This window comes from Balaenoptera physalus (assembly GCF_965194825.1).
Source record: "Balaenoptera physalus genome assembly, chromosome: 15".
NCBI classification, from domain to species: domain Eukaryota; kingdom Metazoa; phylum Chordata; class Mammalia; order Artiodactyla; family Balaenopteridae; genus Balaenoptera; species Balaenoptera physalus.
Genome location: NC_138894.1, coordinates 72,163,642 through 72,185,100, shown reverse-complemented (window position 1 = coordinate 72,185,100; position 21,459 = coordinate 72,163,642). Strand labels below are relative to the sequence as shown.

At 34.5% G+C, this 21,459-nt stretch overlaps 1 protein-coding gene and 1 pseudogene across 2 annotated transcripts in view; one reads left to right on the top strand and one right to left on the bottom strand.

Annotated features, from left to right (window-relative positions):
• Positions 1-21,459, top strand: part of BIRC6 (baculoviral IAP repeat containing 6) — a 268,010-nt gene that overhangs the window by 81,500 nt on the left and 165,051 nt on the right. Inside the window, 11 exon segments of the mRNA XM_082427081.1 lie at positions 5,292-5,517; positions 7,354-7,514; positions 8,540-8,671; positions 9,153-9,284; positions 11,343-11,521; positions 12,498-12,631; positions 12,982-13,143; positions 13,234-13,365; positions 14,062-14,159; positions 15,543-15,690; positions 16,484-16,617. Of these exon segments, the coding sequence (XP_082283207.1) occupies positions 5,292-5,517; positions 7,354-7,514; positions 8,540-8,671; positions 9,153-9,284; positions 11,343-11,521; positions 12,498-12,631; positions 12,982-13,143; positions 13,234-13,365; positions 14,062-14,159; positions 15,543-15,690; positions 16,484-16,617 (1,638 nt within the window).
• On the bottom strand, positions 16,629-21,458 carry LOC309643866 (small ribosomal subunit protein eS26 pseudogene; annotated as a pseudogene). The gene is made up of 2 exons (XR_014268625.1): positions 20,048-21,458; positions 16,629-20,017 (listed from the first exon to the last, which is right to left on the bottom strand). The product of XR_014268625.1 is annotated as a small ribosomal subunit protein eS26 pseudogene (transcript).

The following is a 21,459-nucleotide window of genomic DNA, read 5'->3' as shown; positions in this document are numbered from 1 at the left end:
TTGGTAGTGTATATATGTCCATGACACTCTCTTACCCTGTCACATCTCACCCCACCCCCTCCCCATATCCTCAAGTCCATTCTCTAGTAGGTCTGTGTCTTTATTCCCGTCTTGCCACTACGTTCTTCATGGCCTTTTTTTTTTTTTTTTTTTTCCCTTAGAGTCCGTATATATGTGTTAGCATACTGTGTTTGTTTTTCTCTTTCTGACTTACTTCACTCTGTATGACAGACTCTAACTCCATCCACCTCATTACAAATACCTCCATTTCATTTCTTTTTATGGCTGAGTAATATTCCATTGTATATATGTGCCACATCTTCTTTATCCATTCATCTGTCGATGGACATTTAGGTTGCTTCCATGTCCTGGCTATTGTAAATAGAGCTGCAATGAACATTTTGGTACATGACTCTTTTTGACCTATGGTTTTCTCAGGGTATATGCCCAGTAGTGGGATTGCTGGGTCGTATGGTAGTTCTATTTGTACTTTTTTAAGGAACCTCCATACTGTTCGCCATAGTGGCTGTATCAATTTACATTCCCACCAACAGTGCAAGAGTGTTCCCTTTCCTCCACACCCTCTCCAGCATTTATTGTTTCTAGATTTTTTGATGATGGCCATTCTGACCGGTGTGAGATGATATCTCATTGTAGTTTTGATTTGCATTTCTCTAATGATTAATGATGTTGAGCATTCTTTCATGTGTCTGTAGGCCATTTGTATATCTTCTTTGGAGGAATGTCTATTTAGGTCTTCTGCCCATTTTTGGATTGGGTTGTTCGTTTTTTTGTTATTGAGCTGCATGAGCTGCTTGTAAATCTTGGAGATTAATCCTTTGTCAGTTGCTTCATTTGCAAATATTTTCTCCCATTCTGATGGTTGTCTTTTGGTCTTGTTTATGGTTTCCTTTGCTGTGCAAAAGCTTTTAAGTTTCATTAGGTCCCATTTGTTTATTTGTGTTCTTATTTCCATTTCTCTGGGAGCTGGGTCAAAAAGAATCTTGCTGTGATGTGTGTCATAGAGTGTTCTGCCTATGTTTTCCTATAAGAGTTTGATAGTGTGTGCCCTACACTTAGGTCTTTAATCCATTTTGAGTTTATTTTTGTGCATGGTGTCAGGGAGTGTTCTAATTTCATACTTTTACATGTACCTGTCCAATTTTCCCAGCACCACTTATTGAAGAGGCTGTCTTTTCTCCACTGTATATGCTTGCCTCCTTTATCAAAGATAAGGTGACCATATGTGTGTGGGTTTATCTCTGGGCTTTCTATCCTGTTCCATTGATCTATATTTCTGTTTTTGTGCCAGTACCAAACTGTCTTGATTACTGAAGCTTTGTAATATCGTCTGAAGTCAGGGAGCCTGATTCCCCCAGCTCCATTTTTCGTTCTCAAGATTGCTTTGGCTATTCGGGGTCTTTTGTGTTTCCATACAAATTGTGAAATTTTTTGTTCTAGTTCTGTGAAAAATGCCAGTGGTAGTTTGATAGGGATTGCATTGAATCTGTAGATTGCTTTGGGTAGTAGAGTCATTTTCACAATGTTGATTCTTCCAATCCAGGAACATGGTATATCTCTCCATCTATTTGTATCATCTTTAATTTCTTTCATCAGTGTCTTATAATTTTCTGCATACAGGTCTTTTGTCTCCTTAGGTAGGTTTATTCCTAGATATTTTATTCTTTTTGTTGCAATGGTAAACGGGAGTGTTTTCTTAATTTCACTTTCAGATTTTTCGTCATTAGTGTATAGAAATGCAAGGGATTTCTGTGCATTAATTTTGTATCCTGCTACTTTACCAAATTCATTGATTAGCTCTAGGAGTTTTCTGGTAGCATCTTTAGGATTCTCTATGTATAGTATCATGTCATCTGCAGATAGTGACAGCTTTACTTCTTCTTTTCCGATTTGGATTCCTTTTATTTCTTTGTCTTCTCTGATTGCTGTGGCTAACACTTCCAAAACTATGTTGAATAATAGTGGTGAGAGTGGGCAACCTTGTCTTGTTCCTGATCTTAGTGGAAATGGTTTCAGTTTTTCACCATTGAGGACAATGTTGGCTGTGGGTTTGTCATATATGGCCTTTATTATGTTGAGGAAAGTTCCCTCTATGCCTACTTTCTGCAGGGCTTTTATCATAAATGGGTGTTGAATTTTGTCGAAAGCTTTCTCTGCATCTATTGAGATGATCATATGGTTTTTCTCCTTCAATTTGTTAATATGGTGTATCACATTGATTGATTTGCGTATATTGAAGAATCCTTGCATTCCTGGGATAAACCCCACTTGATCATGGTGTATGATCCTTTTAATGTGCTGTTGGATTCTGTTTGCTAGTATTTTGTTGAGGATTTTTGCATCTATGTTCATCAGTGATATTGGCCTGTAGTTTTCTTTCTTTGTGACATCTTTGTCTGGTTTTGGTATCAGGGTGATGGTGGCCTCGTAGAATGAGTTTGGGAGTGTTCCTCCCTCTGCAATATTTTGGAAGAGTTTGAGAAGGATAGGTGTTAGCTCGTCTCTAAATGTTTGATAGAATTCACCTGTGAAGCCATCTGGTCCTGGGCTTTTGTTTGTTGGAAGGTTTTTAATCACAGTTTCAATTTCAGTGCTTGTGATTGGTCTGTTCATATTTTCTATTTCTTCCTGGTTCAGTCTCGGCAGTTTGTGCATTTCTAAGAATCTGTCCATTTCTTCCATTTTATTGGCATAGAGTTGCTTGTAGTAATCTCTCATGATCTTTTGTATTTCTGCAGTGTCAGTGGTTACTTCTCCTTTTTCATTTCTAATTCTATTGATTTGAGTCTTCTCCCTTTTTCTCTTGATGAGTCTGGCTAATGGTTTATCAATTTTGTTTATCTTCTCAAAGAACCAGCTTTTAGTTTCATTGATTTTTGCTATTGTTTCCTTCATTTCTTTTTCATTTATTTCTGACCTGATCTTTATAATTTCTTTCCTTCTGCTGGCTTTGGGGTTTTTTTGTTCTTCTTTCTCTAATTGCTTTAGGTGCAAGGTTAGGTTGTTTATTCGAGATGTTTCCTGTTTCTTGAGGTAGGCTTGTATTGCTATAAACTTCCCTCTTAGCACTGCTTTTGCTGCGTCCCATAGGTTTTGGGTCGTCGTATCTCCATTGTCATTTGTTTCTAGGTATTTTTTGATTTCCCCTTTGATTTCTTCAGTGATCACTTCGTTATTAAGTAATGTATTGTGTAGCCTCCATGTGTTTGTATTTTTTACAGATCTTTTCCTGTAATTGATATCTAGTCTCATAGCGTTGTGGTCGGAAAAGATACTTGATACGATTTCAATTTTCTTAAATTTACCAAGGCTTGATTTGTGACCCAAGATATGATCTATCCTGGAGAATGTTCCATGAGCACTTGAGAAAAGTGTGTATTCTGTTGTTTTTGGGTGGAATGTCCTATAAATATCAATTAAGTCCATATTGTTTAATGTGTCATTTAAAGCTTGTGTTTCCTTATTTATTTTCATTTTGGATGATCTGTCCATTGGTGAAAGTGGGGTGTTAAAGTCCCCTACTATGATTGTGTTGCTGTCGATTTCCCCTTTTATGGCTGTTAGTATTTGCCTTATGTATTGAGGTGCTCCTATGTTGGGTGCATAAATATTTACAATTGTTATACCTTCCTCTTGGATCGATCCCTTGATCATCATGATTTCTTAAGTGTATTCAGTTTCAAGCTCTTCATATGTTACACTAAGCTCTCTTTCCTTATCCTTTCCCTATACCACAGTTCTTTTGTACTTCCATTGTGCTGTTATGTTTTAGTCTTAGCACTTACCACATTTTATTCCCCAAACCTAGCATTTAAAAGAAATTTAATGAATCGTTAAAGAAAAAATGTTTAAACTCAAATGTATTCCAAACAAATAATACATGAAGTTGGTATTTGTTCTTCATGAATACTTACATTTGTGCATTTGATCATTCTTCTTTGCGCCAAAGGGAAACTTCTAGTGATTACTAGTATAATATATCTTAATTTTAGTGATTACTTGTATAATATATAGCAGTCTTTACTACCATAAGACAGGGTTTCTCATTCTCAGCACTATTGACGTTTCGGACTAATTCTTCGTTGTGGGAGGGCTGTCCTGTGCTGTATTAGCAGTATCTCTGGCTTCTACCTACTTGATTCCTGTAGCACACACAATTATTCTCAACCAAATGGCCTTGGGGAGGCAAGATTATCCTCTGGTTGAGATAAAGTGACTCATGTCTCTTGCTATGTATAATTAGACTTGATTGTCTTGATTAACTACACAAGTTGGTTTAAAAAGCTAACATATTGAATGTTTTCATATTTTATAGGGTATTGGTGTAATAAGAGTTTTCATATAAATTCCATAAAAATACTATTTAGTAAAGATGAATTAGATTATAAAGAAATAAATAAAGAAGGAGCATTGATATGCTGTTAATGTTTACAAACAACATTTAATACAGTTTCAGTCAGATTTTTAAAAGCTCTAAGCTTTGAGGAAAAATGTAATTTGAAGTACACTTGTAATAATTTTATAGAATGCAGTGTAGACTTTCTTTGTGAAACTATTCTAAACTTACCAGATTTCATATTTTAGTCTTTTTTAAAAGTTATTTTTGTTAATTGGAATAAGAACAACAGTTTTTCAGCTTTTCCTATGTTAGGCATTTCACAGATGTGAATACATATATTTGTAAAAGCAAACTAATGTCTCTGAAGCAGGTTGTTACTCTTATAATACTGGTATGTATACAAGGTATTCTTAACTACCCCAGAAGTGGAAAAAATGCTATTTAAGCTTTTGGTTTGTAAGTATTTGTTTGCCGTCAGTATAGCTTTGACTTCTTAAAAATTACTTTTTAATAGAGTAAAAAGGGGCAGATATTATGTGCTTGCAGATGTTTAGCATTTTGTTTTGTAAATAACAAAGTGTAAAAGTTAATTATTGATCTGATGTAAGTCAGGCTTGCATTTTCAGCACCACTACTTCTGTTGCCCTTGTTAACCTGGTGCTCATTAAAGCTCAGTCAGGGCTCTTCTAACAGGTTGAGTTTAGGTTTCTCCAATAAGTACCCTTTCTATAATTTAAAATATTCAAGATGGATTTTTCTTAATGCTAGTTATGTAGTCAGTGCTAGTTACTTTAGTTGTATATAGGTATCTGAGCCTATGTTATTAACTTTGAGGCTATTTGGTGAATGTTGTAATTGACTAGACAAAAAACATGGATTAAAACTTCTTTTTTTAAAATCTATTTCAAATTCTACATTCACTGTTGTTAAGGAGTTGATTTATTGGTGGACCAGCCATTTACCCTTGACATCTTGACGTCTCTAGTGGAGCTAACTCGCTTTGAGACTTTGACTCCACGGTTTTCAGCTACTGTTCCTCCGTGCTGGGTAGAAGTGCAGCAAGAACAGCAGCAAAGGAGGCATCCTCAGCACTTGCATCAGCAACATCATGGAGATGCTGCTCAGCATACTAGAACTTGGAAACTACAGACTGACAGGTGAAACGTTCTTCCAAGTTCATCTTCTATATTTGTTAGAGACAACATAGAATTATTATATATGATACTCTTTCTCTTAACTTTTGCATATTAACAGCTTTGTTTCTTTCATTTGTCACCTTAATTTTAGAAATTCCTATATTCTTAGTTGTAGGATAAAACGCTAAGAGTAATCCATCATTGCAGTTAGTTTATTAAATAAATTTGTGGATTGTGTGACTAAATATTTAAATGTTTGTTTTGTGTAGGTACTTTTTTTTTTTAATCTGAGTTTTCCTTTTTCTGTTTTTTAAAAAATTTTTATTGGCGTATAGTTGATTTACAATGTTGTGTTAGTTTCAGGTATACAGCAAAGTAAATCAGTTATACATGTACATATATCCACTCTTTTTTTAGATTCTTTTCCATTCAGACCATTACAGAGTACTGAGTAGAGTTTCCTGTGCTATGCAGTGGGTTCTTATTAGTTATCTATTTTATATATAGTAGTGTGTATTTGTCAATCCCAATCTCCCAATTGTGCAGGTACTTTTGAAGGCACTAATAATATGGCTTTCATGGAATTTACATTCTGGTGGGGATAGACAGACAGTAGCAGATATCTACTATGTCATATAGTCATAAAAGCTCTGAAACATGTTAAAACAGTATGGTGATAGAATAGTTGTTAGGTGTGTACATGTGTGTGAGAGTGAGAGAAGGAGAGAAAATATGTGTAATATTTTTTATATAAGGGCCCTCAGAAAGGCCTCCATGAAGACATTAATTTGGAGACAATAGCAAGTACAGAGACCCTGAGAAGTATGTTTTATGAATTTTAGGAAGAGCAAGGACACTACTGTTGGAGTGCAGTGAACATGGAGGAGAGTGGCAGGAGGTGAGATCAAAGGAAATAGTTGGTAGCCAGATCATGACCATCTTTATAGTCCATAGTGAGACTTTTATGTTGAGTGAGATGGGAAGATGTTAGATGGTTTTGAATGTAGAAATGATGCGATATAATTTATATATTAGAAGGATACATTAAGACTACTGTGTTGATAGTAGATTATGAGTGGTTGCGGTGTGTGTATTGGGGGGAAGTGATAGAAGCAAGGATTCTAACTTGATTGCTATTGTGGTAATTCAGGTAATTATGGTGGTGTTGATGGTAACTTGGACCATGATGATAGTTGATGGAGGAAGTGAGAAGAGTGGTCACATGTAGTTTGGAGGTAGAAGGAATAGTGTATGCTAATGTACTGAGCATCTGGTGTGAGTGAGAATAGTTAAGGATGACTCTAATGTTTTGGATTGATCTAACTGAAAAATGGAATTTCTTTTTACTGATATTGAAGTTGGTTATCAAGTAATTTGGGTTTATTTATGATAAGTTTGAGATACCTGGTAGGCATTTGGATATGAATCTGGAATTTAGTGGAGTTTTATTTTTCAGCATATATGTAGAATTTAAAATCAGAGAATGGACATGTATAAGATATACAAAAAGTTCTTATTTTAAAATACAAATTCCTGTGACCCCACTCTTAGATTCAGGGTGGGGCCCATGAATCTGCACATAATTCTGAAACACAGTAGCTCACACTTAGAGGAACAAGGGCTTTTTGGAATGTACAGTTCCCAAGGCAGGTAGAGACTCCTAAGGTAAGATTATTCATTGCCCTAAGTTTAATCTTTCTCAATAGAACTGCTTATCTTCTCTCCTGATCCAATTGAGAAGCACTAAGTTTTGTTGGAGGCAGCAAATCAGAGTACGAAAGGTGATATTAGTGGTAAGATGGTTATGGCTGAAGAAAGATTTTCGCATTATTTATTATTTTCTCCCTTACTTGACAGCAACAGCTGGGATGAACACGTTTTTGAATTGGTTCTGCCTAAAGCTTGTATGGTTGGACATGTGGACTTCAAATTTGTTTTGAACTCAAACATCACGAATATTCCACAGATACAAGTGACACTACTGAAAAATAAAGCTCCAGGCTTAGGGAAAGTCAATGGTAAGAATGGATTAAATTTTACATTTGAAGATTTTATCTTGTAGTTGGTTTCTTAAAAAAACGAATTTTCAACTTGGCTGTCTAGGTTTGACGTCCCTCCTTGCCCCCCCGACCCCTGTGCTATTTTCCTTCTTTACTTTCTGTGGTTCTATTTAGAAAAGTTAATCCAGAGAACATTTAAGAGCTTTTCAGTAACTCATTGTTGTTCAGACTTGCATAAACTTGAGTAGTTTAATTATGGTTCTTGGGAAGTGCAGTTAGTTCCTTTGTGAGTTAGTTTCACTTTTAGCATTACTAGACTTACGCATTTCTCTTCCTAAGAGGAGACTTGATTGGGAAAAGAGCTTTGTTATGGAGTCACATATTCTTTTAAGGTTATTAGTAAAACCCAGAATGTAATGCCAGATATATATTCATCTTTATCTTTCTTACAAGTTCTGAATTTGATATATTGAGTTATTAAAATAGATTGTACATACTTGGCATATTGGAAACTAGATGTTATTTCTCAGTGTTTTCTTCTTAATAGGATAATTTAAAAAACTGGGGATAATTTAAGAGTAAAATGGCTACTTCACACCAGGGGTAAAAATATTGAAACCTGAAAAATTTCCTATTTTACAAATATGTATGTATGTGTTTGTGTATATATGTGTGTTTGTATACATATGTGTGTTTTTGTGTGTGTGTGTATTATTTTGAATCATGACAGACTCTGATGTAATTGGGATAGGACTTAGGTGTTGGTATTTTCAAAAGTCTACATGTGCAGTATTGTGTAGCCTAGGGTAAGAATTCTTAGTTTAGTTGCCAGCAGATTATTTCTTCAGGTGAATATCCACCATTAAAAGAGAGAAGAGTGTATGAAACAATTGAATCTAATTTCCTTCTTCTCCTAACAACCATTTTAGCATCTGTGATAAAAATCACTGCAGTCCCCAGTTTAACAGAGAATTTTAGAATTTTAGGCACATAAATCATTGATATTAAGCAAAATTAAGTTTACTAATATTTTTATCCTCTAGAAACAGCAGTAGATAGGCAGATCACCTTTCCTTTGTCTCCAGCTCTTAACATTGAAGTGGAACAAAATGGGAAACCGTCCCTGGTTGATTTGAATGAAGAAATGCAGCACATGGATGTAGAGGAATCACAGTGTGAGTTAAATTATAGAGCTGTTGTCCATGACAGTAAAAGGAGTAGTGATCCAAATGCATCATGTTGGGCAAAGATTTCCTTATGGCTTGCAAAAACATGGTTTTAAGAACACAGTTAAAAATAACCTATAATTCTGCTTTGGCAGTATGCTTTAACTTTCAGCTCATCTTTGTGAACACAGCTGCACTAATACTTGCATTCTTGTTTTTTAATATCTTGAGATTTGAAATCATGTCATGGTTCTATAATTTTTTTTTAATCAAGGTGAATGTAAATAATATGGGAGTGGAAAAGCAACATAATATATCAGATAATTGATTATAGTTCCTTAGCATGATAGTGAATTCTTTTTTGAACACATTCAAATATGGAATTTTGTGTGGTGCTGTTACATGTAAATGGGATGGATATTTGCTTATTAAATATTACATTTTAAATTATAAGCTAATTTAAAAGAAAAATGTGTATTTTTCTTTTTAGGTCTTAGATTATGTCCATTTTTAGAAGATCACAAAGAAGACATTCTGTGTGGGCCAGTATGGCTTGCTAGTGGCCTTGATCTATCAGGGCATGCTGGGATGTTGACGTTAACAAGCCCCAAACTTGTTAAAGGTGAAGTAACATATTTTACAAAAGCAGAATAAATAATCTCACAATTGTAAAAGTTGATTAGAAAAAACTGATTTCAGAAAAGTAAGGTATTGTTTTTTGGGGGACTTTTCATTAGTGATTCCATCGGTTTCCTGGTAGCTGAGGTAATTTCCTCTCATAAGTGGTTATTGTTATGTGAAACTTCAGATCCTACTTTCTGTGTCTTGAAGGTCTCACTGCTTTTCAAAAAAGCATAAAGAAGATGAAGGTAGGATGACTTAACATGACATACAGAATTCTTCAAATAACCAGACATCATGGTCTGGCATGTTTGCCTTTTCCATCAATTTAAAGTCCTGTGTCTTCAGAGTGTTGTATACTGTTATAATATCTTCTCTTATGGGATTTTTATAGAGGAGTTTTGAAAGTATCATATGTAATGATCTGAGTGTCTTAAGCACAAATTTTAATTAATGTATATTTTATATCTTATATCTGTAAGATATTAGATATTGCAGTAGTAGGACATTTATTTCATCTTTGTATCTCAGGGGTGAATTAAAAAAGCCAGCAAATGAGACACTTACCTTGATTGTTAAAGTAAAATTGGAGGTGGATAAGGTGTGGAGATCCTTCCCTAAACCAAGAAAATATCTGACCACCTAAGTAACAACTATTTTAATTTGTGTACATTCCCTTCATAATGTTTGCCCCCATTCACGCATCTACCTTTAGTTGCAGACATAGTATATACACAAGTTTGAATATACTCCCTTGACTACATCTTATTCATTCATTCATTAACTTTATGAGACCCTATGATGTGTTAGGCCACATACTGGGTTACAGTGGTGAGCAAAACTAATAACATCTCTTCTCTCATATTGCTGAGAGTATAAGTTAATTTTGTTGAATGAGAGTGTGAAACTGAAAATTTTATATGAAAATTAAAATGTTGGCTTTGACAAAATTGGGGATAAAATTATATAACATGTATTTCAAAAGACTCAATAATGTAAAAGTGTTAATTTTCCCAGAATTTAGTAGAAATGACTATTCTTCCCATCAAATTCCTAAAACTTTGAACTAGAGAAAATGATTGCTAAATTTTTGCAGATGAATAAAAGGATGATATTGGCCAGAGACATTTAGAAAGAGAAGATTGAGAAGGAGGGTCTTATTAGATTCTAGAACCTAGAATAATGCAGCAATAAGAAGAATGTAGCAGTGTGGCGCTAGCAGAGTAGGCAGACAGATCAGTGGAAAACAACAAAAGTAGCTTTTGTTATTACAGAAGGATTTCATACCTGCTTAGGCAACAATCAACTTATGGTTTGCTCATGGGTATATTAGTTTGAGGGTATTTTTGCAATAAATTTTACATATAGATTGTATAGTATGATCTCAACTTAGTTAAAACCATATAAAATTGAAGCTAGTGGTAACAACAACCAATATTTATCTAGTGCTTCCTTTGTGCCATGCAGTTATAAGTGCTTCAGTTACCTTTGAGGTAGGTACTATTATTATTCTCATTTACTTTTGAAGAACTGAACCATGGAGAGGTTAATTTGTCACATGCCTAATAAAATGGCAGAACCATTATCAAAGCCAGGTAGTGGCTCCAAAGCCTGTGCTTTTTCAACTGTAATACTGTAATGCTTATGTGTATGTATGCATTCACATACGTATGTGTGTGCATGCGTGCATTAAAGGACTGGATGGATACCCATGTGATACATCATTATCTTTGGGCGGTGCTTTCATGACAGTTTTTTCTTTGTGTTTTTCTGTAGTTCACAAAATTTCTGTTATATTAAAATGAATAACTTCTTTGATTGGGATAAAACATGCCAGGTGTCAAAATTTTCTTACGCTGTTCATATAACTCCTGTGCTTTTTGTTCTTTTGCTACCAAAGGTTATTTAGCCATATTGAATGCAAACAGTGTAATTCGAAAATTCTGGCCAAGTGTATTTTTCTTTCTGTGGAGTTAATTTAACTTGCTCTGAGAAGACAAAAAACAATTTGATCTTTTGGTGATTGAATAATTTATCCCCTTCTGTACCACTCCTCTAGGTATGGCAGGAGGAAAGTATCGTTCATTTTTAATCCATGTCAAGGCAGTGAATGAAAGAGGAACAGATGAGATCTGTAATGGTGGTATACGTCCTGTAGTAAGACTTCCATCCCTAAAACACCAGAGTAACAAGGGCTATTCACTTGCTTCACTCTTGGCAAAAGTTGCAGCAGGCAAGGTATGAAACAGTATCATTTTGAACTGTAACATGCTGTTTTAAACATGGTGGTTGAGATTTGACACACTGTTAGAAGTAGTATGGCCCATAATTGATTTATCAGTAGACACTTTGTATTTTTTCTGCAGCAAATTAAAAAAATATAATCAAGGAGAAAATATTTGAATTAACTTTAAGCCAACTACCTAGCTTATATAAAGTACATTCAGTAGGGAATAATTGTTAACACGTACTTCCCTTTATAATTATTCTTAGTGCATTGGGTGTGAGAGTTTGTTTCTCTGCCCTCTACTGATAATGCACCACTTTTTTTTTTTTTTTGTAAACATTTGGGAGACTGCAGGAACAGAAGTTGAGAAGTGATTTTAGAGATGTATCTTAATTTTCATGGTTCATTTTCTACAACTAGCTATATATCATGCAGTTTCTTCATACTTGTTTGATCTTGGACTTTCCTGAACTCTGGAGATTTTGTTTCTCTATCATCATTATTCATAAGCAACAATAGCAGTATCAGTAACACCAATCATCTTATATTTGTATAGGTCTTCCAGTTTTTCAAGGACTTCTGTGTACTTTATCTGATTTAATCCTCAAAATAACTCTGAGATAGGCAGAGCAGGTGTTATTACCTCCATTTTTTCATGTTGAAACTGAGTGAACCTTAGAGATTGGGGAGCTGGCATATCTTGTAGAGCTGTAGCTGGGACTTAGACTCAAGACTTTGGCTTTATAATCTTAACTCATTGGGTTGTTACCTTTAAACAGTGACTATGTCTTTCTTTCTTTCCCTGTTATAATTCTGGGCTAAATTAGTCATTTACTGAATATGAGGGTGAAAGCTGTCATTTTAATTTGAGATTTATGTTTTGATAGCCATAATTCAGTTATATTCTTTTATTTACAGACTTTAATAGTAAATAATTTTTTTGTTTCATTTGTTTGTTCATGCAGTTACTTATTTTTATATGTTTAGGAAAAATCCTCTAATGTTAAGAATGAAAATGCAAGTGGCACCCGTAAATCTGAAAACCTCCGGGGCTGTGACTTACTTCAAGAAGTCTCAGTCACCATCCGAAGATTTAAGAAAACTTCAATTTCTAAGGAAAGGTAATCTCATTTTCTTCTACTATTCTTAAAGTAATAGGAGTACAAAGGAAGAATTCCAATAAATATACGAAAATACAGAAAAGTTTTAAATCCTAACTTTTACTTGAAAATTTTTATTTGCTTTTCATTTCTCTTAAGGACTTACCTCAGTGATGGTATATACTGTCTTTCCATTTCACTGGTTCATCCCTGGTGTCCTTATAGTGCTTGGGAATTTTCAAAAGTTCTTTTTTTAAATTGTGATAGTAATGATTTCAAATGAAACATTATATGTCCAACCAGTTTGAAATAGCTTTAGTTTTAACTTTTCTATTTTGGTTGTTAATGTGTTTATATTTTCTTTTTTGTAGAGTGCAACGATGTGCCATGTTACAGTTTTCAGAATTTCATGAGAAACTTCTTAACACTTTGTGTAGAAAAGCAGATGATGGCCAAATCACAGAACATGCCCAGAGCCTTGTGTTAGATATTCTTTGTTGGTTAGCCGGAGTACATTCAAATGGACCTGGAAGGTTAGTAAGATTTTATTTACCACAGATTGCCCTTTGGATGTTATGATTGGAAGTTCAAGATGAGCCTAAACATCTGCTATTGTTTTGCAGCTCAAAGGAAGGAAATGAGAGCCTGCTTTCAAAAACACGAAAATGTCTTTTAGACATTGTACGTGTTTGCTTCTTTGAGGCAGGACGCAGCATAGCCCATAAGTGTGCACGATTTCTAGCCTTGTGTATCAGGTTGGTCTTTTTTTAAGTTGAAAATATACTTTGTAGGTGCACCTGCAGTTTGGCAGGTGATACCTTGTCTATAGTGTTATTTGATCCCTGTTGAATATATGTATAACTTAAGAGGATTTTCAAAAGTTGATGAGGATTATTGAGATTCTAAGAAAAAATTTGGGGTTTTTTGGGCAAAATGTCATGTTAAATAAATCTAGTAATAAAAGAATTCTACTAGGCTTCTCTGCCTATTAGGAAGACTTTGGGGAGTTTGGTAAGGGGATCCGTTCCCGCACTTTCACTCCTGCTGTCCCTGATTGTCTTTGGATTGTTCATCTGAGGCCTTGTTCCCAGTTATATAATAATTTTACCAGACTTATTTGTAGTGTTACGCAGATCATTTTCTCTAAACCCTGAAACTATCTAGGAAGTGTTTAAAAGCTAATAGTCTATATTGACTATACCTGCTTGTTAGCCCTTTTTGGTAAAAAAAAAAAAAGAGTGGTTTAATTAATGCATAAGAAAACAGTTACAAAGACCCTTAGTATAATCAATCCCTACTATCTTTCTGCATGTCTATAGGGCTTTAAGGCAGATTTTCTTTCAATACGTATGAACACATTTTAAAGATTTTAAAAGTACTACACCATGTTTAGAGTTGGATTTAGACCTTGAGTGATGTATTTAAATTTTTTCTTTTAAAATTTTTTTCAGTAATGGCAAATGTGACCCATGTCAACCAGGATTTGGATCTGTTCTGTTGAAGGCCTTGCTTGATAATATGTCGGTCTTACCCGCAGCAGCAACTGGTGGTATGTGAAATTAGTTCAATCACAAATAGCTGTAGCCTTAGGAAATATCTCACAGTACGCTTGGGGTTGTGTAGTAACTTTCTTTTTCTTCTCAATTAGTTTTCTTTTTTTCTGTAGCTTATCTGTTTTTTAAGGGGTTTTAAATTGTGATTGGGTAGGCAGATACTCTCTGTTCGATAATATTTTTAGGAAAAAGTTAATGGGAGATTTAAGTAAATAACCAGGTCATCTCAATTCATACATTTTCTGTACTTCATTAAAATAATTGAGTTGCTTGGTTGTTCACAAACTAAAATGTCAGTAAGTGCCAGAGAGATGACATAAATAAGAAGAATGGTTCATACACATATTGTGTGAGAATGGTAGGGTCTGTGGCAAACTCTGATTCCCTAAAAGGAGCCAGTGGGTTGTGTTTTTTTTTACAGCACCTAAAGACTGTGGAAATGCCATTCAAGAATGAATGTAGTTATCAGGTAGGAATTTACTATGAAGGGCTACTGATTTGTCCTTTACCTAGTGTTAGTTTTTTGTAGACATTTCTCACAGTCTTTTATTTTATAAATAACCATTCAACAAGTTATCTCAGTGAGATAAACATATTCCACAAGGATTTGATCTTGGTGGTATACCAGAAAAAAAGCTTGCTCAAAGTTAGTTGATAAATGGTTATTTTATCAATACCTTAATTTAGACAAAGAGTCTGTTTATATTTACCTTGAACATATATTGACTAAAACTATGAACTGTTTGTTATATAGAGTAGAATGTTTTGGACTTGGTTGCTCACTTTAATAGTCTCTGGTGTTTAAAACAGTTTCTTGAGGATAGTGTTAGAGGTAGGGTGCTTAAATTATGGGGTGTATTTAGTTAGATATCTCAAGTTAGAGTCTTAAAATACATCATCATGGTCACCTTTTAATATCACCTTTGGTCTGTATCTAACTGGCAGTATGGAATAACTATACTTCATTCACTTGCTAAAGTATATTATTTGTAGCTCACTGCCATCAATTGGTTTTGAAATTTTTAGTACAGAGAAATAGAATTTTAAGAAAGATGGCTTGAAGGACCTGACATCTCCGCTTTTCTAGCTATTATAAAATGTCCCTCAGAGTCATCTCACGGTACTGAAAACCTAAATGACTAGGCTGACCCTGTACACGTCTCAGAAATATGATTGCATTCTTTGTCAGTGTCCTCTTAGAGTCCTCCAAGGAGTTAGTCCTTCTTTGTAATTTGCCCTTACAGATTTTATTTCCAGAAAATCCTTCTAGGAAAAGGGGACATACTGATAAATATGAAATCTGAAGTTCTCTTTGTTAGAGAAGAAATGAGGAAAAGAAACAGTGATTTAAACAACTGATTTGTTGTTGTTGTTTTCAGGTTCTGTCTACTGGTATTTTGTCCTACTGAATTATGTTAAAGATGAAGATTTGGCTGGGTGCAGTACCGCGTGTGCATCTCTGCTTACTGCTGTGTCCAGACAGTTACAGGACAGGCTCACACCAATGGAGGCTTTGCTTCAGACAAGGTATTCTAATCTATGAAATGACTAATCATGGGCCTTTCTGGATATGATACCACCTTTGCACATAACTGTTATTATATATATTTGCTTAAGTTTTTCTTCCCTTTATTTTCTCTGAAAATAATTCCCTTTAACAACTTTGGAAGTCCTGGAGATGGTTATTCAGAGGGCTAATTATATTAAAATACTTAAAAGTGGTGTATCTTGCTAATGGTAGAAGCACTTAAAGTAATTTGTTTCTTTGTTGTTAAAACTTTGTAAGCAAAATTATGTACATCACTTATTGCCCTTAACTAGTATTCTTTATCTGCTGTTTGATTTTCTAAAACTTAAACATAATGAAATAAGAAATAGCTAAAGGTTAGATTTGAGTTCTTGCCCAATCTTCATTATTTGAAATATTTCATTTAAAGCAAGCATTTTTGTAATCTTTATAGATTAGAAATCTTGATTTCGATGAGATGTTACTCAAAGCCTTTGTACCTTCTGCTGAGTCAATGTAATGACTGAGGCAAGGGAGGGGTGCTTGATAGCTCTTTCTTGATTCAGACTGCAGAGGAAGGTTGTCTTGGTTCATTAGTTATCAGCTTAATTGAAATCACATTTATTGAGTCTCTGGACTATATCTTTTGGAGTATAGGTTTGCAGGGAACACAGTTGAGATTCAGTGAATTTAAGGAGTTAATAGCGTCTCCTTCTGCCCTGTGTAAAAACTGCTTTGAAAACTAAGTAAATAGATCATTTGTTAATTAGACGGCTGCCAGGAAACTTGTTAGGACATTATTTTATCTTTCAGATATGGATTATATAGTTCACCGTTCGATCCAGTCCTCTTTGATTTGGAGATGAGTGGCTCTTCTTGTAAAAATGTATACAGCAGCAGCATTGGTGTCCAGTCAGATGAAATTGATTTATCAGATGTCCTTTCAGGTAGTAAAGTCTTTTATTAAAGGAATTTCTGAATTTTATATCTTGGGTTTAAGTTACCGTTGATTTTTTAATAGATTGTAGTTACTACATTCTATCTTTGAGAACTAAAGGTTTTTAGAACTTAATTTTAGTATCTGTGAGTCATTAAACTATTTGCCTTTGTTTCTTAACTCCCCCCTCAAAAATATTGAAGTTATTTTTGAAAGGGTTGCAAATTTGTTTCTTTGTGTGTGTATGTGTTTCATTGCATGTCAGTATGACTTTAATGCTATTAAGAGATTAAAATTTGGTTATTTGTTGTAGTCCTTTCAGTTTTATGTGGTGTGTCTTTGTTGTTCATAAAATCAAAGAACATGTTATTTCATATTACAAAATATGAAAATAAAATTAATTTATACTTATTTTAATAAGCAAAGGTGCAGAAAGAAAAAATTATTTTCTGCATCTTCTATCACACTCTCCTGAGGTGAACTTGGTACACCGTGTTACATGTATTCTTGTATGCATTTCTAAAGAATATGTTTTTAGGATTGACTGTATAACGCTATTTGTATAATCTTTTCAGGTGCTAGAATTTGGCGTTTTTCTAGTTTTGTCAGATAGAGCAATGACTGCTTTATTTTTTGTTTTCTTCCATCTTACCGAACTTACTGCAAGTGTTGCTAGTAAACCAAAATGTTAAAAAATTTATTTGTAAACATTATGATAATTACCACATTAATTATAAGTAAATTTTGGGAGTTAGTCTCAGGTTTGTAAATTATGAGTTGTGAAAAAAGCAAAAGAGAAAAATCAAATATAGAAATATAAATAAAATATAAAATGTCTCAACTCTAACCTCTTCATCCTTTTAGATTACCGTTGTTAACAGGATGCTTAGCTATTTAGACTTATTTGCTACATGTGTTTATGAGCATTTTTAATGAAAGAGGTCATACTATACTTCTGGTCTGTTACTTGCTTTTCAATGACTTATCCTGCCTTAGGTATTGGTGTTATCGCCTCTGTTTGATGACTTAGGCTCCTGACTACCTTATTGCCAGTGTGTCTCTATCTAAGTGACTTGTCAAATTATGAGTAGAACTCAGGGGAGGGGTTAGAACTAGACCTATAGGTGCCTTCTGAACTCCTTAGGATAGAATGAAATTCCTTATAGAGAGAATGTAAGGAGAGGACCATAAAGCTCAGGCCAAGCCTGGGGGTTAAATATGCAAGAGCAGCCATGCTCATTATAGAGTATTATCGTCCCCGAAGAAGGGACTTAGAAGTCGTGATATACGTCTCCATATGAACGTCTCTTCATTTTATTTCTCACCATCCAGCATTCCTTTTTTCAGTTAATGGCATCCATGGCACACAACAGAAATCTGAATGTTATCCTCTCTTTCTCATCCTCCACAATGAGGCTGTCATCAGATTCTGTCTATTTTTCCACCAACATATATTTCAAATCTGCCCATTCCCTTACTTCCCACGATCACAAGATTACGGTCTAAGCCACAGTCGTTTTGAACCAGTAATAGCTTTCTAACTGGTCATTCTGCATCTGTTCTTGGCTCACTTCTGTACCTTCTCCACAATGCAATGAATGCAATCATTTTTGAATGCAAACCTGATCTGATCATTCTATCTCTCTTCTTAAAATACTTTTCATGTCTTTCCATAATTGTGCAGTCCAGAGTCTCTAATGTAGCATAGAACATCTTGTGTGATCTGCCCTGTTAGTTTTCTTTCTGTGGCCCAGTGATTCTCAAAAGTGTGGTCCATAGGTCCCCTCAGGGTTCCTGAGATCCTTTCAGGGAGTCCGCAGGTTAAATGTTTTCATGATAAAACAATGTTACTTGCCTTTTTTCATTGCATTGACATTCGTACTGATTGTGCAAAAGCATGATGTTCTTCCCCATGCACTTAGAGTAAAAAGCATGGCAGTTTCACTTAGAAATACCTTTGATGAAACAGTAAAAATTGTTAATTTTATTAAATTTTGAACCCACGAGTATGCATCTTTTAACTATTCTGTGATGAAATGGGAAGTGTGCGTGAAACACTTCTGCTGCATGCTTAAGAAGCATGGTTGTTTCAAGGAAGTGCACTTGTGTAGTTGTTAGAGTTATAAGCTGAACTAGTTGCTTATTTCATGGTATACCATTTTTATTTGCAAGAATGACTGATAAAATATGTTTATTCAGATTTGATTATTTGGCAGGTATTTTCTCAAAAATGAATAAAAAATGCCTGTCAGTATCCATCCAATTGATAGTATTTGTTGCCAATTTTAGAAGTAGACTTTTAAGCAGAAATTAGAATTTTGGAAAACTTGTTTCCTCCGAAGTGAGCTTTGACAGCTTCTCAATAAATAATGACTTTTCTGATGGACTGCGATGATATTAGTGAGTGTCATTTTCTGATATTATATGATGAAATGTGTTAACATTTGGAAGATCTGTATATAGCAGTGGACCAGTATTTTCCCGATGATTGATGCATGGTGATTCAACATCAAGCACGGGCAGAAGATTCCCTAAAAGCATAAGATAGGCCAATTAATCTTAATGTAATAGAGTTTGAGAAATTCTTTTTTTAAGATTTCAGATACCGTATTGCAACTAATCCTAAACTACCACTCTTCAAGTTTTTGAATATTTAATACTTTATTAAAATATTCCGTTCTTTTCCAATCACATATTTGTATTGGGTCGGCGTTTTTTCATGTATTTCTGCCAGAGCATCCTATTGTAATACATTGAATGCGGAGGCAGATAGGCAAATCCAGCTACCTTCTGATAAGCCAGATTTTAAAGAGATTTGCAAGAATGTAAAACATCACCACTCTTCTCATTAAGTTATTTTTGGTTTTTTTTTTTTAAAGTATAATTTCCATTTTATTGTCTTTCCAGGGGATAGTATTTCTTTAGTCTTTAAGGACTTAACTTCTTACATGGGCTTTGGTGGAGGTCCTGGGGCAGCACCAGCAGGTCTAAATCCGGGTGGAGGTGTTCGGTCCTTCCCGGCTTCCCGAGAACGATTGCTGACTGCCTTGCTGTGAATGGCACAACTCACGCAGTAATGCAGTTTCACATACAGCTTGGGAAGCACATAGGCATCGAAAACACTCGCTTTGGAAATGTCCCGGATGGCTGCGGCCTCTACGATGTTCCGAATGACGAGCTTCTTAATGGCCTTATCCTCGGGCACGCGTCGGGCACAGTTGGTGCAGCGGATAGGATGCATGTGGCTGCGGCCCTTCTTGGCACGACCATTATTCCTTGTTTTCTTGGTCATAACAGTCTTTTTTCATCAAAATATGCTATTTATTTTTATACCTAATGAGTTTATTACTGTTATATGAATTAATGTTTAAAATATTCTCATCTTAAAATTTCTACCTTGATAAATATTTCTGTATAGACACACACACACACACACACACACACACACACACACACACACACACACACACAGAGCCAACATAAATGAAAACTCAATTTTCGAGTTCTTTTAATTATTTTAAAGATGTATAGAGGGGTTTTAGGTTGAGAAATGTTCCTCTGGGCACATTTTTCTTTCAGTTTATCTAATGTGTCATGTTCCTTCCTACTGAAGGGATTTCACTCATGTCATTTCTTCTGCCTGGATTCCCGTCCCAGTGGAATAAATACATTAAAATCTTTTATTCTTCCCATATATCTCATCACCTCATCATGGAAGTATTTTATTATCCTTGGCGTAGACTGATTTCCCCTTGACTTATTTATCCTTTGAACTTCTCTTAAGTAAAGCATAGCACTTTTTTTTAGGTTCAGTTGTATAATTATTTGTTTAATACCTGGTAACCTTGAACAGAATATGCGTTTCATGACAACTAGGGCCTGTCCTTTTATTCTTGTATCTCCCACGTCTTCTATTAAATAAGTGCTCAATAAATATTTTTTTAACACACTTATCAGGTCCTATGCTGGGTGCCAATGGGACATTGGAGAACAAGGTTTTGACGGTTTAGTCTTGTGTTTAATTTATTCCTTCGGATGTTTGATGACATTTTTTTATATCTCTCCATTCTTTCCATCTTCTCTTTCTGGTTTACTTTGTCTGTTAAAGAATTCTGTTTAAAAGTAGTGCTCTGATTAGAACATTTGAAAAGTACTGAAAATAACCCTTCCCTCTTCCTCCCCTCGTACAATATACACTCTTAATTCTTTTGTGTTCTTCTGTCCAGTCTTCTTACTGTGGTTTTATGATTTGCATAGTTGTGACCATTTGATTTTTCTTTCTTACTACTACATGTGCTAACTTAAACTTGTTATGATTATAAGGTAGCATATCTCATTCTAGAATATTGATATTATATTCAAAATATAAAATTTATAGATAAACCTTGCTAATATTTTAGAATATTTCTCTAGTTTTTAATAAGTGTCATTTGTACCGTTGACATCATAGAATATATTCTGATATTTTGCCTACTTAAACAGATTGAGTAATAGCTAATCTAAGTAGCTGGTTATTTTTTCCCCTCATTTAAAATCTATTTTATTTATTTATTTATTGTTTTTCTTTTGTCTTCTAGTCCTCATTTAAAATCTAAATCACTTGTTATAGTTTCTTGTTAATGTGAATGGCCACTAAATTGCTTCTCTGCAACTCTGCTTTTGTAGCAAGGAGACTAGTATCTATTTGTGAGTTTTCTTAATACCGTGTCCATTGTTGAAGCCCTGTGTAAACCCTGTGTTTATGCAGTTATACATCTTTCTAATCAAAATCGAAGTAGTAGCTATAATTCTCAATATGACTATTGCCTTTTTAAGATTAATTCACGTTTTATAAAACTTGTCTCTTTTTTGT